At 34.9% G+C, this 26,984-nt stretch overlaps 3 protein-coding genes across 6 annotated transcripts in view; 2 read left to right on the top strand and 1 right to left on the bottom strand.

Annotated features, from left to right (window-relative positions):
• focad (focadhesin) overlaps window positions 1–12,265 on the top strand; it is a 65,806-nt gene extending 53,541 nt beyond the window's left edge. For all 3 annotated transcript variants that reach the window (XM_051901382.1, XM_051901384.1, XM_051901385.1), the window contains exons 33-44: window positions 2,244–2,315; window positions 2,432–2,534; window positions 3,498–3,578; window positions 3,650–3,778; window positions 3,890–4,005; window positions 5,545–5,805; window positions 6,056–6,145; window positions 8,192–8,369; window positions 8,820–8,917; window positions 10,680–10,931; window positions 11,635–11,710; window positions 11,870–12,265. In XM_051901382.1, the coding sequence (XP_051757342.1) occupies window positions 2,244–2,315; window positions 2,432–2,534; window positions 3,498–3,578; window positions 3,650–3,778; window positions 3,890–4,005; window positions 5,545–5,805; window positions 6,056–6,145; window positions 8,192–8,369; window positions 8,820–8,917; window positions 10,680–10,931; window positions 11,635–11,710; window positions 11,870–11,943 (1,530 nt within the window). In that variant the 3' untranslated portion in view covers window positions 11,944–12,265. The remainder of the gene's footprint in view (window positions 1–2,243; window positions 2,316–2,431; window positions 2,535–3,497; window positions 3,579–3,649; window positions 3,779–3,889; window positions 4,006–5,544; window positions 5,806–6,055; window positions 6,146–8,191; window positions 8,370–8,819; window positions 8,918–10,679; window positions 10,932–11,634; window positions 11,711–11,869) is intronic.
• Window positions 12,266–15,402: 3,137 nt separating this feature from the next.
• On the top strand, window positions 15,403–16,831 carry zgc:194252 (CLECT domain-containing protein). Its single transcript, XM_051901390.1, has one exon. It carries the CDS (start codon window positions 15,753–15,755, stop codon window positions 16,521–16,523), a length of 771 nt encoding a protein of 256 aa, XP_051757350.1. The 5' UTR covers window positions 15,403–15,752; the 3' UTR covers window positions 16,524–16,831.
• Window positions 16,832–17,788: 957 nt separating this feature from the next.
• On the bottom strand, window positions 17,789–26,345 carry hacd4 (3-hydroxyacyl-CoA dehydratase 4). 2 transcript variants are annotated; one of them, XM_051901394.1, is made up of 7 exons: window positions 26,224–26,345; window positions 25,470–25,576; window positions 25,020–25,147; window positions 24,606–24,715; window positions 20,106–20,212; window positions 19,030–19,140; window positions 17,789–18,410 (listed from the first exon to the last, which is right to left on the bottom strand). In XM_051901394.1, exons 1-7 carry the CDS (start codon window positions 26,226–26,228, stop codon window positions 18,328–18,330), a joined length of 651 nt encoding a protein of 216 aa, XP_051757354.1. In that variant the 5' UTR covers window positions 26,229–26,345; the 3' UTR covers window positions 17,789–18,327. The 2 variants fall into 2 exon arrangements, with proteins under 2 accessions (XP_051757354.1, XP_051757353.1); XM_051901393.1 differs by having other exon boundaries at window positions 19,006–19,140; window positions 26,224–26,343.
• Between the last annotated feature and the right edge of the window lie 639 nt (window positions 26,346–26,984).

Here is a 26,984-nt window from a genome sequence, read left to right as displayed (position 1 = left end):
CGCTCTCTGAAAGCTGCGCAAATTATCATATGGACATAGATACGACACAGTGAAATGTTTCACACAGCAGTTTCAATAAACGGATATGTTTCAGTCCAGTCACTTTTATTTTTGCTTACTTTTAAGTTTTCGCTGCTGTTCTAAAAATCTTTCCTTTCACCATTACCACAAACAAGCTAACCTAGCTGATTGAATCTGAGTGCAGGAGCTCTGGATGCTAGAGACTCTTACAGTTTAAGATGTATGTGTTGGCATGTGCTGTTACTGTTACCTTCAGTGCAAGACAGTGTAATAAATCTTACTACTTACAGCTTGAATGTTCTTTTTTCCTTCCTCATGAATGTTAAATATCACAAGACATCACTTTCTCATATATTACTCTACATTGAGTCCATTATCGTATGTTGAGGTGCCATTAATGGCACCAGTTAAATGCCAGTCTCGTTTGGGCACTGCCCTTTTTCACCCACACCTGTGCCAGGCTCGTCTTTGTGTGGCAAATTACACTCCTCCGTGCCCACCCACTTTCCAGACACTTATACATACACACAGAGAGAGAGAGAGAGAGAGAGCGAATGCTGTCTCGCCTTTTTAAATGCAAATGCCACCATACTTGGAAGGTAGCCAGGAAGTGTCGCCATAGTAACGATAGGACTTGACAGCGGTCTGCAAGGATTTTCTCTCAGTGTGAATCGGAGCCTTGTGAATGTCTCGGATTACTCCGCCGCCCCACAGATGAAAAGATTTGTGTTAATGTGTCTTTAAGCGACTTTAAGTCACTGAATAAACACTTTAAAGTACATTTCAGCGCATTCAAACTCCCACATCAGTTGACTCGTTCTCGAATAAAATCTTGAATGTAGTTCGTTTAACTGGTCACTGTTCCTTTCAGATCGCAACTTGTTTAAATCCTCCCCAAACCAGTGGTACTAACTGATTGCTTTTATTCGACTCAACTTTGTGCACGTAAATATAAGCTGATCGATCTCGGAATGAAAAACTTATGAAAAAAAGGTATGTAGGCTCTAATATGGCAGTAACAGTAGTTGGCCACATGAGGGCACTGTAGGGTTAAAATAATCCAAAATGAGAACGCTAAATGTCAAAACACATGAATCCTTTCAGTTTCTATTTGTGACAACAAAAGCAGTAGGTTTATAACTTGAAGTAAAAGAAATTATTAAATTCCAGCCTAATATGTATTTTTATAGTCATTAAACGTTAATGTAAACACAAAATTGTAGCCTAATTGTAAAGCAGCAATTACTGCAGTGTCAAATGATCCTTCAGAAATCATGCTAATAGAGTGCATCAGTTGGGTTCCTAAAGTAAAAACTCCATTAATTCTCTCATTAGGGACATTGATTTTTAATGATAACTTATAAACTTTTAAAGAGAAACCAACTGTGAGGTACGAGGTTGTTAATCTGTTGTATATGCTTCTGCTAAAGCCGTGACCCTACTTTATTTCTTAATAGATTTGTTTTTAACAGCTGAATTAGTGGTGAAAAACTACATTACCCATGATGCTGTACAGAAAATTCCACCAATCAGTCGCCACAATCAAAACATATGTTTTGATCTCCCTACGCTCTCAAAATATTTAAATATTTGTGTATATATGCATATTTTGCTATATATATATATATATATATATATATATATACATACATATATATATATATATACACAGTATATAGTGAGGGGAAAGAACTATATATATGGGTGGGTGCCTTGTACCTTTGTATTTTTGTACCTTTGTCGATTTTTTTAAATACTACTTTGCTTCAAATCAAACTTTGTAATGTTGTTCACCTTGTAGCTGATTTAGCTTGGTTCAAGGCCTATAATGTTTTAACAAAGACTTTAAAAAAAATAAAAATAAATAAATAAAAAAAAATCCTTATGAGAGAAATGAATGGAAAAATTACTTCCCGAACCAGCAGCGCCTCTGAAAAATTGGATGGGCACTGTTGCACTCTGTATGCTGATATGGTGCTTAAAAAATATGCTGATTTTGTGCATTGGTGCTTGAGAAAATCTTACTGGCCCCAAACTTTTGAACAGTAGTGTAGTTAAAATGCTTTAATGTTAAAACACTTTTAACTGACCTGTTTTGTTTTATTTGTTGCCACTGGTCCCCGATGGAGAACGCCACTCCTGACTAGTGGCCTAGTGACATAGGCTTATACTGTGTCCTAGAAGCCTTTGACCTTCAGAGAGTGTGTTTTTATCTCCATCAGTTGAAGAGTGAAACAGAGGAGTCCTCACAACAGCAGGGCAGACTGAACGAGGTCATCCGAGCCATTACACAGGTTATAATTCATGCATTTGACATACATGAAAATGTATATACTGGAAGTAAAACAATGGTTTGAATGAAGTTGTGTCATTTTATTTTTTCTTGCTCTCATGCCATCCTCCACACTAGATCATTACCTTCTCAGGAACCATAGGTCTGCAGTCTAACGGAGCATGTCTGCTGGGACACCTGCATCTGGCCCACATGTGCAGCAGCCACAGTCGAACCGCAGGTGAGACTACAGTCATTCACAATACCCAGTCTTCCGTTTTTTTATTATAAATTATTACTATTATTACAGTTGTTGTTGTTGTTGATTATAGTAATAATAATTAATGGTAATAATTAATAATTAACTAATAATAATAATATTTTAAAAAATAATATAAAATAATAATAATTATTAATAATGTCATTATATGTATTGTTAATAATAATAATAATAAAACATCTAAAATTCAAAATGTTCAAACTTCTCTTTTTATTAAAAACAAAACAATATTGATACAAAAAATAAATGTAAAAGTATTTTTTTAAATGAATATTGTTGTTTAATATTTAAATATCATAATAGAATTTAAAAATATGATTAAATAATAAAAATGATTGTTATTAATAATAATTAAATAATAATACAATTAAAATATAAAATATACACAATATAATGAAATAATAATAATTATTGTTGTTAATACTAATAACAATAGTAGTAGTAAAACATGAAATATGTAAATATTATTTTTTATTTTTACTACTACCATTAATAATAAAATATATCTAAAATTCAAAGTGCTCAGTCTTCTGTCTTTTTATTAAAAACAAAACAATATTGATACAAAAAATTAAAAAATATATATTTTAATGAATATTGTTGTTATTAATTAAATAATAGGATTAAAAATTATTAAATAATAAAAGTATTACTGTTGTTGTTATTAATAATGATATTAATAATTAAATAATAATAAAAATTTAAATATAAACAATATAGTAAAATAATAATTATTGTTGTTGTTAATAATAACAATAGTAGTACTAATAATAATTTATAAACATGAAATATATGCATATTATTTTTTTTATGATACTACTACCACTAATATAAATAATAATATTAATAATAATAAAAAATAATAAAGCATAAAAATGTATACTGTATAAGTGGACCAATAAAACATATCCCCCCCTTTAACAGTTCCTCAGGACTTTGGTTATCTCCCAGAGAAAAGTGTGATCCGAGCGAGTGTAGACTTCATCACTGAAGCAGGAAGGAAAGGTAACACTCTATCTAATGCTGTCTACCAAAAAAGTGTCTCTGTTACCCACTAATGCTCTGACTTTGTGCAGGGCCTGAGTTCACTGCCCCACACCTAGTGAAGACGGTGCTGGCAACATTAGGCTCGGTTGGTGGAAGCTTCCAGTATCCTCCAGTCAACTGGAGTGCCGTCCTCTCTCCGCTGATGAGACTCGGCTTCGGTCAGCTTCCTCTTCGTCATCATCATTAATTAATGTTCTATAAGAAAAGGCCTTGTGGCAAGTATTTATTGTGTCATTGAAGATAAATGATTTTGAAGTGTTCTGCCGTAGGTGAGGAGGTGCAGCATCACTGTTTGGAGTTGGCTGCCAGTCAGGCCCAATCCTCCCAGAGTGCCTCACTTTTCCTCAGCATCTGGCTTGTGCCTCCCCTGGTGCACAGCCTGAGTGTGAGTATTTGTTTCTTTCTGTGTGTAATAGATGTTTGTGGTGTCTCCATGCTGATTTTTTGATGTAATTATGCTGGTTTTTCACCAAAAGATATTTTCAGCATTTGAGCTTGGGCCAGTAAGAAGTGACCACACAGAATGGGTGATTAATCAGTTATAAAAACAAGATAATCAAGATAAAGTAATTACTTTGTTGCAATAATGCTTTTTGTCTTGTCTTGTTTTAAATATTGAAAACATTTTTAGTAGTTTGCAGTGGGTTGTGAAAGTGCACTACATGATTTTGAAGTAATTTGTTTTTTAAACTGTATATATATATATATATATATATATATATATAAAATCAATAAATTCATGATGTTTCTAATGAGTAATTGTAATAAGCAACTTGGTTGCTTATGGTCATTATGGTTTTTGACATAAACGAGAAGCCCTACATGGCTCCTAGTTTTAGATGTGCAAAAAGGTTTTGAAGTCATTCGTTTTTTTTATATTATTTAAATGTATATATATTTATATATTATTTAATTACTTATCACATCTTTTTTCAATTTTTCAGTTATATGTAAAGTTCAAGGAAATCTGTTAAAAAATAAATAAATACAGTTTAAAAAAAAAACCCAAAGTTGTTAAATGCTTTGTTTCTACTGAGAGTAATGGTAATAAATAATTGTGATCTCAATATTGAGCAAAATAATAATGTTTTTTGCCATAAACAAGCTGTCCTACATGACGACGAGTTTTACATGTGCATATTTCTGCTCATATTTTCTTTTGAAAATGTGTACATTTAGTTTTTTACTCATTTGTAAAAAGGGCTAGAATTCAGAAACCCTTGTTATTAGTGACACCGGTGGCCGTTAAGTGAACTGCAGCCAGCGACTTATTGTTGCTGCTGCTTTTACTTATCGTTATTGTTGCAACAGTTCTTATTCGTTCTTCACTTAGAAGTAAAAAAATAAATCTGGAAACACCTTTGCAGCGATATACTGTTAACGAACATCTAGACGCCATCCACACTGCTGAGAGTGATGTTTAGATGAATATGTAAACGTGTGCTGCGCGCTTTCCTCTCAATAACAATATAAAACAGAATGACAACGATGAGAAAACAGCAGTTAAGAAAGCATCCGATCATAGTGATGTGGATATGTTTGCACAAGCTCTGCAATTAACCGGCATCATGTCGAAAGATGAGGTACTTACAGTTACACTGCTATGATAGTTTGATTATAAAGTATATTTGAGACTATATAGACTATAGATCTGGCTATGTGAGAATATAGTTTAAATTAATCCCTTTTCTTTGCATGACACATTATCAATACAGTACAGAATGGCTCTTTCGAACATCGCATAAGCATTTTTCCTTTTGTAATATTCATAAACTGTTATGTTGAGTATAACTTGTAAGGATGCTGAAAAGTGAAGTAATAATTAGTAGCTAATTTTCTCAATGTTGTCATCTGTAAGAAGTTCATCATGGTTATCTGGCTTCAAAATGTCACACTGTCTGTTGTCTATCTGTACCCTCCACAGCTCCGCACTAGGGCTTATCTGTACGAGTGCCTGAGCTCCTGGATGAAGCATGTGGCTGAAGACAAGCTGCAGGTGTACGTGGACAGTCTGGCAGTCCAGCAGTTTGAACCCGACACACGTGCTCAGCGCCTGCCCCTGTGCCTATCCATCCTGCGTGGCCTGTCCAAAGCCATGGCAGTCCCCAACCCACCCCAAAACTGCTGGACCGCCCTGTGCTCTGCCACTGAAAAGATCTATAACCTCTTACCTGATAATATACCGGTATGTCCTGGCAGTTATCTAAAGGTTGTGACAAACCAAGCCGAAGGTCAGCTTTTTGGCCAAGACGCAGCCGACGCGACGTGACAACACAGTCAGCTGTCGTCGCTGCTAGTTCTTTTATGTTGGCTTGGTGTGTCATGGCCTTAATGGAAGATGTGTTATACTCAAAACATGGTGATTAAGCATTTAAACAATTATCAAGTTCTGCTGCTGAACAGTGATATTTTTTGTTTTTTGTGTTGGTCTGTAGGCTGGTGAGGTGGACCTCTATGAAGCGACGTGTTCGTGTCTGTCTGAACTGAGCGACCCTGAGATAGACCGCATAATCAAAGTCACTGAGGTATAATATAACTGTAATGTTCGTGATTTATAGCTTTATAAATCTGATTCTGTTGAAATGTTTCATCATGATATGTAGTCATAATATCTTGCCTCAGGGTAATGAACACATTTCTTCACTTTGCAAGCTCAAGATACGTAGAAAATGACGTAAAATGCTTAATAATGACTGAAGAGATGACTAAATAACCAAATTAAATGCTTTTTTCTTGGTCACACCACATCATGAGGGTCATTGTAAGCGTCTTTGCACAAAAAGTGTGCCTCTGGTTTTTCATTATCATGCAAATAGTGACTTTAAGTATGTACAACTAATGCCAGCAATTATAGAGAGCAACAGTCGGGTTCTGGAAGTAAAAACACTCATTTTCTCTATAGGAAATTTGATATTGAACAATAACTTATAAACCTACAAGGTTGTTAATCGATAGTATTTGCTTCTGTTGAAGCCGTCAGCCCGCATTTTTTCATTTTTTTTTTTTTTTTAAGTAATCGTGTGAAAAATTCAGCAGAATTTGTGGCGAAAAACTACATTACCTATGATGCTGTACTGAAAATTCCACTAATCAAAGTTGAGACAAGCAAAATGCAGCAAAATATTTAAATATTTGAATATAGTCAGACCAAAATTTATTCAGACACCTTAAACATTTCATTCATTAATACAGTCTATTCACTATAGTTTAAAAAAATGGTAATAAAATGTGACAAGATCTGAGGTTAGAAAAAAATTAATCTTAATTATGTCAGATAACACTTAAGCAAAACATGGTCAGGTCAAAGTGTCTGCATTATTTTTGGTTCTAAATTTTTATCAGTTTCACTGGTAGTCCACTGTATGAAGAATTTTTGGGTATAATATGTCACAGTTTACTTTATTTTGCTATCCTCACTTACATAAATGAACTATAGTGTCCTGCACCCACTAGTAAAAAAATATTAAAAATATCAAAAATGTCTGAATAATTTTTGGTTTGACTGTACATGCATATAAACTTAAAATATATTGCATATATATTGTAGTTTTATATTTTATATTTTATATAAATAGTTAATTCTGTTTTGCTGTTCGCAGTGCTTCATGTATTGTAACTTTGTCTTTTTGTCTGATTTTTAAAAACGTTTTTGCTTCATATCAAAGTTTGTAGTATTGTGATTCACATTGTAGCTGATTGGTTTGGTTCATGGCTTAAAACGCTTTAACAAAGACTTTTTAAAAATCTCTATGGGAGAAATGAATGGAAAATACTTCCGGAAGTGGGCAGGAATTGTTGCACTCTATTAGGTTTTATTATAAACATTTTCTTGACATATCAGCAGAAATTCAGTATTTCATTTCATTGCCTTTTATTATCATTTTATTTTAATGCCTTCATTCTTCACGAAGATGCCTTTATTTGGAAATAAATATGTTTGATTATATAAATATTAATAAAAATAAATATTACTACGAGTAGCTCAGTATTATCTGTTATAGTTATTATTTATTGTCAACATATATTTGTTGGCTTACATAATATTTTGTTTTAAAGACTGAAAGTTGTGTCCCCGTTATGCATCATGCAGTGGATATAATAGTTCTATTAGCGTCTGCCATGTAGCAGTTAGTTTCAGTATTCTGGCATCAGCTTTGATTCATTCATTTCCATTATTGCACAATGCTGCCTCCAGGCAACATATCTTAAAAGGATACCCTTTTTTATTATTTATTGTTGATTTTAGTAATGAGACACATTTTATGCAAGAGTTTTTCCACAGATATAATGCATGCAATAAAGTACATGTTTGCAGTGATGAATAGTTAAGCTTTCATCCATGGAAGGTTTTCCTCTTCTTTCATGATAATTAATGATAATCATAATTCATGGCAAGTGCATAGGACAGCTTCTGCTGTTTTGTAATTTATCATGTCATATAAGAACCATCCCAGATGCAATTTACAAGTTAAATGACTTGTTCAAAGGTACACTGACAGTGGCTAGAGACATTAAATCAACATATGTACAACCTCACACTGTTTTCCCCTGTTTGTGTGCTCCCTCTACAGGCTAATGTTGAAAAAACAGCTTTCATCCTATCCTACCTGACATCTAAGGGCAGAGTCCCTCTCCTCGGACTCAATGATGTCATCAGTACCATCCTCCAGGTGGGGAATATAAAACGAATAAGCTGGCTTCTTCTGCAGGGCCTCCACCAATCACGGTTCGCTTCTAGTCCCAATACAGGTGGGTTAATAATACTAATGTATATAATAGTAAAGTGCTGAAGTAAAAAGGTACACTACTGTTTAAATGTTTGGGATCAGTAAGTTTTATGCTGTTCATTTGAACTTATATGAATTAAGAAAAATTGAAGAATTCTAATAAGCAAATTAGCATATTAGAATGATTTCTGAAGGATCATGTGACGCTGAAGACTGGAGTAATGATGCTGAAAATTCAAGCAATAAATTACACCTTAAAAATTTATTAAGATTAAAAATGTTTTTTTGTTTTTTTTAATAAAATTTCACCATATTACTGTTTTTACTTTATTTTTTGATCAAATAAATGCAGCCTTGGTGAGCATAACTTAACTAAATATTAAAAAAATCCTTCCGACCCCAAACTTTTCAAATACCCACTCTTTAATGAACTTGAATCATTATGTTGTTTAAAATGTTTGTTTGTTTTCAGGGGTCCCTAAACGAATGGAGTGGCTGCTGGAGTTAATGGGCCACATCAGAAACGTTGCATACGGATCTCCCTCTGCTAAATGTGTCAACGTTATAGAGGTATTTGCAATATGACTACGCTGCAAAAATTTTTGCTTTAATTTATTGGGCACTGGTTTCTTTAAGGTCGCTTTACAATCGTATGTGGATTTGTCTCTCAGAAGAGCAGTCACTGCCATCTGGAAAGTGTTTTCAGTTGCCTTGCTGTGGGCCTAATGATATAAACAGTTCTTTTCTCTATAAAACACATTACCAGCTGCAGGAAGCAAGATACTACCTGTTCGCTGACTTAAAGGCAAGCATGTAAGTTTCACTGCTTGAGGTCGCGTATTGAAAACAATAACAAAACCGAAGCTTGGTGATGCTGTGAATGAGTGTCGAATCATGGGAGTTGTCATCTTCACCTCTGGAAAGCAATCTGACGGGACTCGTGTTCATGAACGAGCTAATGTATTAAAGTTTTATTAATGATACTGTAGTATGAAGCAGGGTGAGCCTACATTGCTGTTTTTGTTACGCTTATATGCTGCAGTCGGCTGCTAGTGCTGCTCCTTTTGTTTTGATGTTTGTTTATTTTACGATTAAAGTTACGTTTAACATCCGCCTCCTTCCCTGAACTTAAACACTGTTACAGTTACATTTGATCACTTAAATTCACATTATTTTATTTAATTCTATTAAAACAGCCGCAAGTGCTGAATTACTACTTGCACAGGTCACTTTACCTGACGAATTAAAATTGTGGGGTAACGCAGCGCTGTTTTGCTTTGTCAAAATAATCATACTAAATACGTTTGTGTGTTGAAAGTTGTAAATAATGTTACTCTGTGCGTTCGCTCGGTGGCTGGTAAGAGACACTTGTAGCACACTAACTAGATCGATATTAGAATATCATATTAAGAAAAACTGGATGAGTTGTGTTGCTAAATGGCATGCACTTAATTTTAAAATATATTGTATGGTGGAGAAAATGTTGTATTACTGTTACTACAAATAAAGCTCTTCCAGATTATGCCATGTTAGCCACTTGACTTGAATAGTGTTGTTGATCTACTTTTTGGGAACAAATGTGTTACTTGTGGTAAATCAAGAAAACGAGAGATTCAAACAATAAGACTATAACAATGATTAGTTTTCTGTCAATAAAAGTATGCAAACAGTTGCTCACCTGTCTAATAAAACACAATATATTAAAACCGGAAATCAAGGGTAACGCGGATATGATGTCATTGACAGGCGACACAATTACACGGGCCGTTACATTGGTTAAAATTACTGATTTCTTTGGATTTAAACATTGTTGGAAACATTTGAGATAATGTAAGAACAAAAGTCAACAAAATACATAACATTGTTCTAGTGGTTTTTGGATATTTAATACAAAAATCTTACATATTGTACCTTTAAGTCTGCATGAAATGGAAGTTAATGGAAATGATTAGTCTTTTCTGCTCTATTGTGACGTATATCTGAGTGAAATGGTTTCTTGAACAAGAAAAAATGTAGGGCGGGACTTGATTTTGTCTATCGGGAATTGATTGAATCGTTGGATGGTTGTGGTTTGCTATTGGTGGATCTCATGTGAGCGACAGGTTGTCCCTCCCTCATGCCAGTAAACGTGTCATCAGAGAAGAAAGAGATGTCGTTGCAAGAGGCAGGGGAATTTATTTTGATTAAAGAATAAGAGGGCACGTGAATTAAAAAAATAATGATGTGCATGGATAAATCATTTATAATACTGCAATATTTTATATAAAAAAAATAAGAATTGTACGTTTTGACTTTAAACATAATCACTATCATAAACACTATCACTTTGCAGGGCACAGAATTCCTCCTCGGTGTGTTTGCTGCAGCAGTGGCGTCTTGGGCTGACCATTGTGCCCCGCTTCTCATTGGCATCAGGGCCCAGTGGTTTCCCTGGCAACAGTCCTCTCAGAAAACAGAACTGACTCATGCCCTCTATGTCAGCCCTGCTACCACTGAGCTGTCGGTCGTGTCATGCCAATCTGCAATCCCATACTGCATAAAGCAGCTACTCACCAAAGAGCCGTGGAAGTCCCAGTCACAAAAGGTATGGCATGTTTTCTCTCTCGTTTTACAGTTTAAATGTGGAGTTCTGGTGAATGTTTTGGGTTGATTAGTAAAGTAAAAGTTGCACAGTTTAAGATGTCATTCATGTTCATTTCCACAAATGGTACAGAACACCAAATTGTAATACTTCCAGTCCTCAACCTTGAGTATGTGCAATATCAATAGTAATTAAAAATAAAGCAAATATTTTCCTGTGTATGAACTCTACTGTTCAAAAGTTTGGATCGGTTATATGTTTGTTTTTGATAGAAGTCTCTTCTTCTCACTAATGCTGCATTTATTTGATCAGTCATATTTAGGAAAAATATTAGTTTAAAATAACTGTTTTCTATATGAACAGTTTAAAATGTAATTTATTCCTGTGATGCAAAGCTGGATTTTCAGCATCATTACTCCAGTCTTCAGTGTCACATGATCCTTCAGAAATCATTCTAATATGATGATTTGATGCTCAAGAAACATTTCTTATTATTATCAATATTGAAAACAGTTGTGCTGCTTAATATTGTTGTGGAATATGATACAATTTTTCAGGATTCTCTGATGAATAGAAAGTTCAAAAGAACAGCATTTATTTGAAATATATTTTGAAATAATCTTAACTGTCACGTTTGATCGATTTAATGCTTCCTAGCTGAATGAAAAAAAAATGACTGACTCCATTGTTTTCTTCATGCCATCAGTTCATTGACTGGCTCTTCAGTATTACTGAAGGTCCTAAACTAAGTTTCTCAGAGACTGCTGTGCTTACAGCCAGAGGTGAGATGCTTTGATCAAACTAAATTATTGTTCTTTAATCGGTTTTAAAAATGTTTTACTTATTACATAGCATGATATAAAGAAGCAAAGGTTGTTATATGATTTACAGTATATGTGCAGTCTCTCATTTGACTTACTTGTATCTCTTATTTGTCTTAGCGGCATTAATGGCTCTGAGATCCACCTCGGAGTTCAAGAAGAAGGGCGTGTGGACCAGAGCGTATGGCTGGTGATCCTATCAAAGCTCCGACACACCAAGGGATTCGTTTACTTGGCTGTTTGGAGTAGCATCTACATAACAAAGCTCATGTTTGACCATTTCACAAACTCTAGTGATAATCCCAGTCTGTTGCCAACCAGAGTGAAAGCTGACATGTTTAACAGACTGAAATACCATAGTATTCCTTTTTTTTTTTTTTCTGTTAAAAAAACGAACAGAGAAGTGCATAAAAATGGGCTCAGAAAGCATCATTATTTTCCACTTTTGTTTATTTCCACTTTCATGCATTGCATGTAAAATGTATTGATATTATAAAAATAAATGTATCTGTGCCATTCCAAGTATCTTTGTCTGTTCAATTGAAGCTCACTCTTTTTGCATAAATTCCCTTTCACTAAGAACTTGAAATCCAGATCAAGCTGATTTTTAACTCTTGCATCCTTTAACCTGAAAGCTTTCTCCTTTCTTTCAGCCACGCTGATGCTGAATATTCGGCATAAATGATGCCTGATGGTCGGCATAGAAGTCTGGTCCATATTGTAGCTTAAGCCAGCCAAGAACTGCCCATTTAGACAAGAACAGACCTCGAACAACATTTAAAATACCCTAAACAGACTAACATGCTACATAGTAGAATTATTATTTATTTTAATTATTATTTATGGCTCAGGCTCTGGACATTGTTTACAAGAAAATATACAGGATATCACAAATTAGTAGAGTTTTCTCTTTGTAACGTTTGGCCCGTTTAGCGGTTAAAAACAAAACTCCATGCATTTTGCAGAAGAACATTGTTTTGGTTCTTCGGCTCTGCGTGACTGTGCGGATGAATATTGTTATCCTACTGCTCATAAAACATTCACTACTAGACTTAAGAGATATAACCAAAGGATCTCAAGCTGACTAGCTGAAGATGTTACTGTAGATTTACCCATTAATAGACTCGGTACTTCCTTGAAAATAAATTCCAGAACAGCGCTACAACCATAATAAAATGACCCTTCACAATAGATAATGCTTTACAATGAACTCTGTTAGAGAGCTACATATGGCAATTCAATAAAATATTTGTTTAAAAAAAATATATATATATTTTAAAATATTTGTACATATTTGGATTGATAATGTATTGGCTCATTATTGAACTTTTATATAAATTTTTAACCAAAAAAATAATAATTACATAGTGTACCTTTAAAGAAAATAATACTTTTCTTCTGCAAGGATGCATTAAATTGATCAAAAGTGTAAAGACATTTAGAATATTACACAAGATTTGTATTAAAAATAAATCCTGTTCTTTTGAATTTTCTATTCATCAAAGAATTCTGAAAAAATGTATCACAGTTTTCGACAAAAATATTGAGCAGCTGTTTGTAATATTTGTAAGAAATATTTCTTAATCACCAAATCAGCATATTAGAATAATTTTTGAAGAAATTGTGATGCTGAAAATTCAGCTTTGCCATCACAGGAATAAATTACACTTTAAAATACAGTTATGGTCAGTATTATTGGCACCCTAGGTAAATATGATCAAAGATGACTGTAAAAATAAATCTGCATTGTTTATCCCTTTGATCTTTAATTAATAAAATTAGCAAAAATCTAACCTTTCATTGAAGGAAAAGAATTGAAAGTGGGGGGAAAACCACATTTTGAAATAAATGTTTTTCTCTAAAACACGTTGGCCACAATTATTGGCACCCTTTTATTCAATACTTTTTGCGACCTCCTTTTGCCAAGATAACAGCTCTGACTCTTCTTCTGTAATGCCTGATGAGTTTGGAGAACAGCTGACAAGAGATCAGAGACCATTCCTTCATGCAAAATCTCTACAGCTCCTTCAGATTCCCAGCTCCATGCTTCTTCTCTTCAGTTCACTCCACTTTCTTTAGGGTTCAGGTCAGGGGACTGAGATGGCCATGGCAGAAGCTTCATTTTGTGCTCAGTGACACATTTTTGTGTTGGTTTTGATGTTTGTTTTGGATCATTGTCCTGATGGAAGATCCAACCACGGCCCATTATTGGATTTCTAGCAGAAGCGATCAGGTTTTGATTTTTTGTCTGTTGGTATTTGATAGAATCCATGATACCATGTATCTGAACAAGATGTCCAGGTCCTCCAGCAGAAAAATAGGCCCACACCATTAAAGATCCAGCAGTATATTTTACCGTGGGCATGGGTTACTTTTTAATCATGTGTGCACCAAACCCATCTGGTGGGTTTGCTGCCAAAAAGCTTTTTTTTTTTTTTTAGTTTCATCTGACCATAGAAGCCGGTCCCGTTTGAAGTTCCAGTCGTGTCTGACAACTGAATGTCTGAATGTTTTTCTTGAAACCCTCCTGAACAACTTGTGGGGATGTAGGTGCTGTTTGATCATTTTTTAGGCTTTCTGAGACTCAAGACTCAACTAATCTCTGCAGTTCTCCAGCTGTGATCCTTGGAGAGTCTTTGTCTACTTAAACTCTCCTCCTCACCGCGCATTAGGACGATTTAGACACAGGTCCTCTTCCACGCAGATTTGTAACATCTTTAGTTGATTGGAACTTCTTAATTTTTGCCCTGATGGTGGAAATAGGGATTTTCAATGCTTTAGCTGTTTTCTTACATCCACTTTCTATTTTGTGAAGCTCAACAATCTTTTGCTGCACATCAGAACTATATTCTTTGGTTTTACTCGTTGTGATGAATGATTAAGGCCTTTGTGTTTCCTCATGTTTATACTCCTGTGGAACAGGAAGTCATGGCTGGACAATTTCATGTTCATGATCACCCTGGTGTGATTTTTTTTTTTTTTATATGAATGGGAATATACTTTAGAGATATTTTACTCATAAAAAATTCTAGGGGTGCCAATAATTGTGGCCAACTTGTTTTGGAGAAAATCATTTATTTCATAATGTGATTTTCCCCACACTTTCAATTCTTTTCCTTCAATGAAAGGTTAGATTTTTGCTAATTTTATGAATTAAAGATCAAAAGGATAAACAATGCAGATTTATTTTTACCGTCACCTTTGGTCATATTTACCAAGGGTGCCAATAATTCTGACCACAACTGTATATGCATGCTGATATGAATGTCTTTTTGATTCACACTCATTAATTTTATAAAAACATAAAAATCAAATCAAAATCAAAGGACAACTTTTAAATTATATAAAAGTAGTAAGATATTTCAAATACATGAATGATAGTATATAGTATTTTGATGTAAGATTTAGAAGTCTGTGATTCAATATTTAATCTGACAGCATTTAAAGAGACTGAGCTGTTTGACATTTGGTTTTCGTTTGCTGCCATCTACTGGTGAGTATAATTACACGTGCCTGAATATCAACTGTTTTCACTACAAATAACATATATAGGCCTATATAATATATATATATATATATATATATATATATATATATATATATATATATATATATATATTTACATTTTGTATTACTTGTGGTGAGAAAAGTTCATAATGTTCCTTGTGGCTAATCTGAATGTGTTTTCACTATATTTGCTTGTAGTCTTAAGCCTCGTCTGTGAAACCGGGCATAAATGCGTTTGTCCTTTCGAGTCATCTGATTTGCCTTACAAGGGCCTGTTTCCACGTTTTAAGTAAAGAAATTTGTTAATGTAATGCCTGAAGGGCCTAAGGCAGTGAAGGTCACTGTTAAAGTCACAGCTGTCCTGGTTTTTATTGGTCAGTTCATGCCAGAAATTTGTGAAAGGTGTGGTAATAAGTCAGCAATATAATGACATACATGTGGAACCCCATGTTAATAAGGAATCCTACTGCTGCACTGGGAGATCACCTATAGAGACATGAAGGCTTCTGTAACTGTGCTGCTCTTTTTGAGTCTCTTTAGGCTGAAACTCAGCGTCTACAGATTTCACTTTTACGTGAATGAGATTATGTCCTGGCAAGACGCACAGACGCATTGCAGACTGCACTATTATGACTTGTCCACTGTCAAAAGTAAAGATTTACAGAAGCTCTCTAACAATCCCCTGATTAAAGAGGATTATTTTTGGATTGGACTTGAGAGAGACAGTCAAGACGTTAACAAGTGGAGGTGGTCCGAAGGCGGGGAGGCGACGATTACGTTTTGGGACGATAAAGAACCAAATAATGATCATGAAAAATGTGGCGCTGTCAATAAAAACACATATAAATTGTGTGACGGCGACTGCTCTGAGCATCTAGGATTTTATTGCATGACGGTCTTTGAGCTGATCCTGGTGCAGCAGGAAAGCACATGGGAAGAGGCCTTGGAATACTGCAGACAAAACCACATCAACCTGGCCATAATAAACTCAGATGACATTATGGAAGAAGCACAGATTAATAGCACAGCAGCCAATACAGATGATGTGTGGACCGGACTGCGCTTTCTAGCTGGTCACTGGTTCTGGGTAAATGGAGAAGATCTCGACTATAAGGTCTGGTCTGCAGATGGAGAGCTCCAGTGTCCTGCCATGAATCAGCGCTGTGGAGTTTATGATCGAACACAGAACGTTTGGAAACCCACAGACTGTGAGCGGAGACTCAACTTTCTCTGCGTCGACAAGGGATACGATAGAGGAAACTATTAATCTTTTTTAAGGTTAGCAGATATGATACTGTGAACGGGGATTTCCTTCATTCAGAAACATTTACTTTCTTTGCTTTGCTTGTAAATGCTGAACATCATGATGAAATCAAACTCTTTGACTATGACATAAGCTTTTCCTGAAACAGTTTTACAGACAAAGTAGCTCAGTAGCTCATATAAAATACATGCCAATATGTTCACCTGTGTAATGCGTACCAGATCCCTTAGCAACACTCCTGTAAGAGTTTTTCCAATGCATATACAGTCTCAAAAACTGATTTGTAAAAAATAAATGAATAAATGTTTGAACTATTTTATTTAATATTCATTATTATACAATTTTATAGCTGATTTAACTTATTTTGGAATTATTTTCATTGCTAACAGCATTAGAGGTACGGTATAGTCTCACTGTGTAAGAGACAATGTAGCAACTTTTATTAGTGCGTCAAATACTGGTCTGGTGACATTCCCACCTCAATTTGTAGGATTCTATCAAGGACTTATAAGATGTTTGAATAATGCAAAACACAAATTGACATTCAGAATAATTGAATCAAAAGCTGACAAAAAATTTCATTTTACACTGAAGATGTCCTGACACCATTTAGTTTTTGTAACAGTGAATTGTATTTTTTTTTCTTTTTTTCAATTTTTTTTTTTACAAATTGACAATATTTTTAACTTTATGCCTAATAATATTATATCTAGCTTCTGCCAGACCGCCTTCTGTATTCAACTTACGAAGAAAGTGTAAAATTCTCACAGTTCAAAACGCTTACAGTACATCCTACGCCTTCCGTATTCAAATTACGAAAAAAAGAAAAAACATTTCTTAAGTTGAATACAGAAGGCGGTCTGGCAGAACCTATATATTTTACTTCATAACTTATATTTTTCTTACACAAAAGCATCGCTTCGCTTCAGACGGCCTTTATTAACCCCGCCAGAGCCGTGTGGAGTACGTTTATAATGGATGGATGCACTTTCTTGAGCTTCATACTCGTTGCCCCCATTCACTGCCATTATAAAGCTCAGATGCGTCAGGATATTTATTAATATAACTCTGATTGTGTTCATCAGAAAGAAGAAAGTCATATACACTGAGGATGGCTTGAGGGTGAGTAAATCTTGGGGTAATTTTCATTTTAAAGTGAACTAATTCTTTAATGAAACTCTTCTTCGCTCCTCAAATAAATAAAAAAACGCCATATATATATATATATATATATATATATATGTTTCTTGAATAAAGAAAACGCTGTATTTATTCAAAAAGCTAGTTCTTTATTTACCCTTGCATTGCAAACAAGTAGAGATGGTCCAAAATGTGACACTTCATTTATGATAGAGGTGGGCGGAAATATGACATTTTACTGACAGTTTGAGGATCCAATGGAGTTAGAAGTTTAGTCACAAGCTCTTTTTAATACTTTTAATTGATTAAATTTCCACCCGACAGTGACGATATTCTCGTATACAAATGCATTATTATGCTTTCTAGTCAGGGGAGTTATTAGGGTCTTTCAGTACCATGATTTATCTCAACCACAAGAATATTATTAATCAAAAAATGGCATTGTGTGTATGTTCCTCACAGTTCTGTATCATGTTCTTAAAGAGATTTATTTTATTTTTTTTTTCAGTTAAAAATGTTGTGCTGCAGATAACATGTTTAAATATTTAAAATTTTGCCATTACACAGTTCAGCAATGCACTCCTCCACCAACATAATACTCCTAAGGTTAGAATATTTGGCTTTGATGAATGGGATGGCCTGTACTCATATTTTGTTCTTCTCTTGGTTAGTCTTTCTTCAGATTATTATTCCAGCTGGCCAGAATCTCCTGCCTTTCCTTCAGCAAGAGTAGTACTGTTAAACTGGATCCTTTAAAACACAGAGATGACAATCAGCTGACACACTTATGCTACATGCTAATTTAAATGAGCAAATCTAAAATATATATACAGTGGCCCTGAAAGTGTTTAGATCAGAGGTGTCCAATCCTGCTCTGGGAGGGCCACTGTCCTGCAGAGTTTAGCTCCAACCCCAATTAAACACACCAGAACCAGCTAATCAAGGCCGATTAGGCATACTAGAAACTTCAAGACAGGTGTGTTGAGGCAAGATGGAGCTAAACTCTGCAGGACAATGGCCCTCTAGGACCAAGTTTGGACACCTCTGGTTTAGATACTCAAGCCACATTTAAAAATGTATGAATGTCATTGCATTAGATAACAAAATATGACAAAATGTGGCACTTTCTAATCTTAGGATTTTCTAGTTGTTAAACAAGTTCATAGTTAATGTGACAGACGGATGTCTGTGGTTATACATTTTGGTAAAAGTAATTGATATTACAAAAAAGTTTGATATGCCACATTTTTTGTTTTATATGCATTGAAATTCAGACATTTTTAAGTGTGGCTCAATTGTATTTTTCTGGGCCACTGTGCAAAGAAGGCACATCATATTATTTTACCTAATACAAGAAGTAGTAACCAACCCATAAGCATAAATGGGGAACAAATGTACAGTGATGAAGGTACTTTAAGTTGAACTGAATCCGTTCCTTCAGACTCAGACCAGTATGGCAACATATGTACAATGCTTATTCCTAAAGAAAAAGAGAACAAAAAGAGAATGTGGTTAGTCATTGAAAGCTATACAAAATATTTAACACTAATGAGGTTCATTTTTCTGTATTGTTAAATGATGTGCACCGTGCCTCTTTATCACAGTCGGACATGCTGCAGCAGGATCAGGCTTACTCAACACGTTTCCTGACAACCCCCTATAAAGCCTTTCTACATCAACATACTCTCCTTAAGACAAGTGTGCTAACTCATTTCCGGCTGGCTCAAATCAGCTTTCAGTTCTAAATGAAGCTCTTAAGATGATTTGTGCAGGCCCAGACACGACTGTGCTCCTGTGTTAAGCAACAATTTGGGATGTATACGATGTAACAGCAATGTAAATATCAGCAAACTTGGTTTGTACAGAGCAAGAATATCAAAAAAGCATAAATTATGTTGATTGAAACCTAAGATATTACAATTATTATCATCAATTATTTCTAGAGGACATCACGACTTAAGTTTTAAATGACGGCAAGTCTAAAAAAATTTTAAGTTTTATTTAAAAATAAATAAATAAATAAATCAGATTGTGGTCAATTTTCATTTTAAACATTATCTTTAAAAAAATGTTACAAATGCAAAATTTCAACTTCTAAAAAGAAACTTTTATGTATTATTGTATTATATATTATATGTATTTTTGTAATAATAAAGCATTGACTATTTTATATTTCATAGGAATACTGTTGCTATTTTTTCCCCTATTTATCTATAGTGTCCTATAGATAGGTGAAAACATATGCAATCCTAATGCCCCTAACAAAGGATTTTTGAAAATAATTATTGGAAACAATCAATTATATATATATATATATATAAATCATATTCTGCTTTGACAAATTATATTTCCAAAGCTATCTGATCCTCATCCAACATTGGGAAATGATGGCATTTTTGCCACAGTATCTAAAATAATATCATTGTAATCATAATGATATTGTACCTTCTGTGACAGCAGACAGCAAGTACACTGGAACTGACAGAGTTTGATGCATCCATAGCATTTTAAAATATGGCGTGCCTGAAAGGCAAAATAATTCATGTGGATACCTGTAGGACAAACAAAACAAAATATGACCAACAGAACTACCACTTTTCAGCATCTACTACACTCTTAAGCACTATTCAGACGGGGCTAGTTTTCTAAACGATATTTGAGTTACAGTTCTTATCACCTGCCGTCTGTGATTTCATGTATCGATTCGGACGGGACCAGGGGCAGAGTGGGGCAAAAAAGTGGCCCTGGACTTTCTGGCACAAAGCGGTCGATCACAACCAGTCATGGCAAATAGTAAATAATTTCGAAAAAAATTTCAAATCTCTTTTCCATACAGGGAAGTTTAATATCACTAAAGTTCAATACCCACCATTGAAGTCCATATATAACAGTGCTCTGGTATGATCTATAAGACTTGTAGTGCAGAATGTGGACTGATTTATGGTGCCTTTCTAGTATTTGTCCTTTCAGGAGCTTGACAACTGTCATTTTATGGAATAGAGGTCCAATTGTGGAAAAGAGTGTTTGTTTATGAAAAATACAGCCTATTAAAATGATTTCTGAAGGATCACATGACTGAGGACTGGAGTAATGATGCTGAAAATTCAGCTTTGATCACAGGAATAAATTACATTTTACAATAAATTCACATAGAAAACAGCTATTTGAGTGTATTTTCGATCAAATTAATTCCACCTTCCTCTTTTAAAAACATGAAGTCTTAATTCAAACTTTTGATCGTCAGTGTGTAAAATAATGCATGTGAACTAATTAGCAAATTATATTTTACTTCAGACACTTTCCTAACACGGGACATAGGCTACTTGAATATGAAAGTTGCCGGTTTTGCCATGCAAGAGTGTAAGTTTGAAAATGATATTTTGAGTTTTATGAATCATTTTCTAATGATTGTGAAATTACTAAAGAAATCCTGACAACAGATAGGATACAAACATTCACTCTTATTCGACATGCTGACGAATGACGTAAATGGCATTAAAATATAAAAAATCCAAAAAGGTCATAAGTGCATCCCTGGAAATGAATGTTTGTCATTTTATAAACAGTAGGCAAATATTACTGTATATTGTCTCGTCATGTTCAGCTGCTTATCTTACCTCGGCTCGCATTCTTCAAGCATTAAAAGGTTAGTTCACCCAAAAATGAAAATTCTGTCATTTAATATTCACCCTCATGTCGTTCTACACCCCTAAGACCTTCATTCATCTTCGGAAAACAAAATAAGATATTTTTGATGAAATCCGATGGCTCAGAACATTTCCCATAACATCTGATGTACTCGCTACATCATAAGAAGAATGGCTACGCTAATATTAGTCTCTCTCTGTTTATCCCAAGGTTTGCCACAGCCTGCCAGATCCAGGCCGTATCCAGATGAGCTGAAGGACCTGCGCCTAGACATGACGCTAACGCAGCCCTGACGTTTTAACTAAACTATCCCCTGCGAAGGCCTCCTTCCCTTTCCTTTCCCTGTGTACAGATAAAACGTCATCAAAATTATTCCAGTTCGCATAGATCCGCGGAAACAACTAAAGTTTCTGTATTATGCGGACCAGACAAGTAATTTGGCAAATATCACTTAAAAAAAAAAAAAAAAAAAAAAAGACCAAGCTTCTGCGCACATACACACTCAAACATGCAAACCTATAGACTAAACATGTAAATGAACGGCAAGAATGCATTAAAGGTTTTTTTTTTTTTCAGTAGGAAAGCTGTAATTTAAGCGGCCCCTAAAGTAATAATTAACAATTTTTACAACAGAAGTGATTCAATCAAAAACCAACTTTAACTCGATAATAATTTTCCTATTGTCACTGTCAAATAATATGTGTTGTGAAAAGCACTATATATATGAAGATGACTTGACTTGATTTCATCAACAATATCTTAATTTGTGTTCCAAAGATGAATGAAGGTCTTTACAGGTGTAAAACTACATGAGGGTGAGTAATAAATTACATTATTTTAATTTTTGGGTGAACTAACCCTTTAAAAAGTGCCGCGCTGCTCAGTTTCTGTGGACAGTAAATCCCGCCTCCTTCGGTTTGATTGGATATCTCAAACATTTTGACATTGATAAGCGCTTTTAGACAGACTGAGCACACTAAACGGATTATTAGAGTTTTTGCTTCAAGTGGGCCGCGCCCGCGCGAACAATGCGTCTGGTCTGACGGAAGGATATAGACTATGTAAATTTACTATAACTCATTCTTCATATATATTTATGTTGCAACGGGCCGGCCCACATAGTCCAGCGGCCCACCGGGAAAACTCCCAGTACTCCAGATGGCCAGTCCACCCCTGGACGGGACTAAAGTCTCTGTGTTTATTACAGAGGTGGGAGTGTGTGTTTTCTAGACGTGGGTGTTACAGAAGCTCATCTGTGCTTGCATGCATCACATATGATGTATATGTCTTTTAATGAATAACTTAAATTTATTATTAAAACCCTAAATAAATAAACTTCACATGAGTTTATAGAAGTGGCTGTTTATAATAAAAAGTGAGCAGAGTCATCTACTAGACAAGTATCTTAACTGACACTGATATTAAAAATATCTTTGCAGTTTCTGCTATTGGGCTCTATTTATTAATTTTATTTTTTCACTGGATAATGAAAATGAATGAAATGAATGATAATGAAAAATTTCATAATGAAATGAAATGAGACATTATCATTCGGACGGGATTACATTTCTCAGAGTTTGCCAAAAAACAGTAGGTAGTTTTTACTGAGGTTATGTGAGAAAAACTCAGACATGGCAGAAGGGATTCAAATGTAATTAAAATGAAAAATCAATTAAAACTAAATTAATTACTTAAAACTAAATCCATTAAATGTTCCCATGATGGAAACCCTAAAGGTTCTATATATGAAGCACCTGACAGACACCTTTAAGGCTCAATATAGATCCTTTTCTTCGGTAACACTTTAGATTAGGGAACACATATTCATTACTAACTAGGAGTTTTCCCTCAATAAACTCCTAATTACTGCTTATTGATAGTAAGTAGGTAGTTGATGTAGTGGTTATGTTTAGGTATGGGGTAGGGTTAAGGGATGTAGAATATGGGCATTAATATGTGCATTAAAAGTACTAATAAACAGCCAACATGCTAGTAATATGCAAACTAATAAGCAACTGTTCCTGGTCAACAATCTTTGCTGATCCTGGAACAACATTCCAATCAACCATCAGATTTGAGGGACAAGTTTACAGTTGTTACGTCCCGGTAGTTTGTGCCTCTGTGTGTGTTTTCTCTCTCTTTCTCTCCCTCCTCCTGTCAGCTTCTTAGGCACGCCTACACGGGACGGCCATTGTTTTGGGAAGCCGTCAATCTTCATTAGCTTGCGTGACGGCATGTCTTCCGCTGCCAATCCTGTCTGGCGCCAGGAGTTAAAAGAGAGTCATGACGGACGCGGAGACAGCTTTGCTTTCCTGTTCTTTTGTGTTTGTTTAATCTGCCCTTTTGTTAATTTTGTTTTGTTTAATGACACTCTTATGTCGTACAGATTTTGAGTTGTCATTTTGTTTCCTTTTGCTATTTGCTTTCTATTCATTTGTTACTTCGATTATGTTATTCTCTTCGCCCTATGGGAAAATGGACAGGTAATATGTCACGTGACGTACATGTTGCAACACCCAGTGACTTCAATGTACAGACACATCAGTTTAGAAGTGAGCACCACTTTTGTATGTTTTGTTTGGTTAGAAAGAGTAGGTAAGTTATGGTGTACAATACGCCAAAGACTTGCTTTTCTTATTTTTCTTTTCATTAGTTAGGTTAGATTTTGAACTTGAGTTAGATTGGTTTTGTTTTGTTCTTTACTTTTCTTTGGCGCCTCTTTTGTCCTTTCCCTAGTTTATTACTTCTGTTTTCTTTCTATTGTTTATGTAAATATTGTATATATTTTTCCTTTTGTTATTCCGTTTCTTCCTCATTATTTCTATTATTATCATTATTATTTCACGCCTTTTTTTTCTGATTGTGAAATAAATTACGTTTATTGGCAGTTTCCGTAGCGTTTTGTCTTTTGCCACCATCACCAGCACACGCAATGGTCACAATCTCAATGTTACCCCTTCTAACCCTAGACCAAAATTAGGAAGTTGTAACAGTTTATATCAGGTTTAGGCTGTTGTTATTCACTTATGATGTCCATATGATTTTAGGAATAAGTTATGGATAGGGTTAGGACTAAATGACAAAATATGTTGATCCAGGAACATGTCTTACTTGGCAAAATCACGATGACCTTCTTCTATGAGTGTATATGCTGCTCAAAAACCTACATTAGGCCTTCAAGACACTTAGCGAGTTTACCGTTAAGTGTTTATGAATGTTATTATAAAGAGTATCTGAATAAAGATGACCTTCAGAATTATTCAGAGAAGCCTGTATGCAAACATAAAAGACACAAACCTTAGAAGGCCCAGTATATTCCACAGATAAAACTGCACACACACGATTGGTTTACTCTGAAACTCTTCCAGACTGATGAGGAGAAACAGAAGGACATTTCTCTCCATCACCTGTAAACGGAAAATGGCATTAAAGAATAATATATGTCATGTAAATAAAAATTATGCAGCTTAAAATAATAGCCCTATAGCTCTGAAACAGACACACATTTTTGTTCTCTCGAAAAAGGTACTTCCTTAAATCTTGATTTGTGGCAACAGTTTGAGTAATATTTTAAAAACATCACACACACACAAAAACAGGAAATAGATTTTAAAGTGAGATGGCAAAAAAAAAAAAAAAACACGTATGCAAATGAGCTCTTTTAGTAACACTTTACAATAGCAGTACATATAACAATGTACTATGTTTTACCTGCATAAAGCGAGGGAAAAGTCTGCACTCCTCAAAACCATCGGCTATGTGAAACAGTTCTAACAAAGACAGAAGCTGACAAACCCCCATCATAACACCTACAAAATAGAAGGTGCCAGCCTGGGCATCTAAGAACAGAACACAGGATTTCAGGAGCGGTTTGAGATTATTTAATGCAATAAAACAGCAATCACTGAGCAATTTTCAGTAGATTATATCCATTAAAAATGTTAAGTAATATATTTAGCGCTGATGTGAGTGGAAGTCGAGCCCTTTCCTGGTTGTACCACAACTCTTAACAACCACTTTATATCTTTAACAACCACTTTATATCTTTAACAACATCTGGGTACAAACAGGAAAGATGTAAATAAACTAAATGTTTGTTTAACATACCAGATTATTTACATGAGCAGACGCTTCAAATGCTAGCTCCTAACTGTTGCTTACCTTCCCCAAAAGAGAGAAATCTGGCTGTCATGTTCGCGAAAATCCATGTGTGCCCACAGAACTGAAGCAAGTTGTATGAAAAGAGGTATGTGAGACTGAGGCTAAACCTGCAAAAGATCACATTTACAAGTATGAAAAGAAGTCCTTTGAAAACTATGCATTTTCTTGTGCAGAGTTTTTCCTGTAGAAAATAATCCATAAATAAATAATCCATAATAAAGTGATAAATAATTGCAGGACTTGTCAATGTCATTGCGACAATGATTCGCGCGCAAGCGATGCACTGTTGCTATGGTTACGTCCTCAGAAGATCGCGACTTTTATTCGTGAGTGACATCAACACACGAAATAACGTAATCTGTTTTGGTAATTACCGCAACCAATCTTAAAAAAAACGTATTTTGTATAAGTTTCTACGTAAACAGAAGCTTTACAACGCGTCCCGTGCGTTGAGTTCCATTCCGCTGAACTACGTTTTGGGTCAGCGACCCCAAGAAGATGTCAGAATCTGACATTTTGTTTTATTTAAGTTTATTATTATTATTTTAGTGGTTTAATACAAAGCTATCATTTTATTTTTGCAATGCTTCATCCTAGCAGCAACAACAACAAAAGCCCCATCTGATATTTTTTATGATTGTGTTGGTCTTTGAAGATAAGACGGAAAGTTTTGGTGAGGCTGCGCGCTGAAACCGACATTTACAACTGAATGATGTAAACAATTACACGTCGATTAAACGATACTGATATTTACCTCATTCCTCCCAAGCTTCCGCGGTGATGAGACACTATAAGGCAATAGTAGGGCAAAATCAAATGTGTGAGGAAGTTCTGTCACAGAACTCCCCCTCTGACGTCAAGAGGGCAGATCTAACAGTTGGGTTTCCCAACACACATTACAGAGGGAAGGTGTGTGCTTGATGTTTGTATCATACGGCACGAGTCATACTCAGTCAATAGCCTATGTTTTAGTTGTCTTTTTTTTATTGTTTTTCTATTTGATTATTTCATATTTCTTACTTGTAATAGATTGGCAGTTCTAATGACATTTTTAATTTCAGTATTTATGTGATTTTTTTGTGTGTTAAAATAGCTCAAATTGATTTTAAATTTCTATTCTAATAAAACTTGTAAATTATAATCATTTACATTACAATCAAACCATATAATTAATAATATAGTTATTTACATACGCCTACTTTAGTTGTTCACGCATGCGATTAAATGAACACAGACAACATCAATATTGGATGAAAAGCTGTGAACTAGCTAACATTTTTTAATAAACCAGAACGGAGAAAAATCCCACCAAAGGCAACTAAACATTCATAAAGGGGGATCCAAACAAGCAAAGTGATGTGACGTGTAGCCAAGTATGGTGTCCCATACTCAGAATTTGTGCTCAGAAACAGCAGTATTGAACACACACCTGGAGCAGTGGGCAGTCATTTTTGCTGCGGCGCCCGGGGAGTGATTGGGGGTTAGGTGCCTTGCTCAGGAGCACCTCAGTTGTGG

This window comes from Ctenopharyngodon idella, chromosome 7, assembly GCF_019924925.1.
Source record: "Ctenopharyngodon idella isolate HZGC_01 chromosome 7, HZGC01, whole genome shotgun sequence".
Taxonomy (NCBI): Eukaryota; Metazoa; Chordata; class Actinopteri; order Cypriniformes; family Xenocyprididae; genus Ctenopharyngodon; species Ctenopharyngodon idella.
The sequence above is the reverse complement of the archived record's forward strand: the minus strand, read 5'-3'. Positions and strand labels throughout refer to the sequence as shown.

Coding starts and splice junctions, on each gene's coding strand:
- zgc:194252 (XM_051901390.1), top strand. CDS start 15,753: ATGAAGGCTTCTGTAACTGTGCTGCTCTTTTTGAGTCTCTTTAGGCTG.
- hacd4 (XM_051901393.1), bottom strand. Junction 20,213..24,605: donor AATATACTGGGCCTTCTAAG/GTTTGTGTCTTT, acceptor TTTGTCCTACAG/GTATCCACATGAATTATTTT. Junction 18,411..19,005: donor GTTACTACTTCTTGTATTAG/GTAAAATAATAT, acceptor TGTGTTTTAAAG/GATCCAGTTTAACAGTACTA.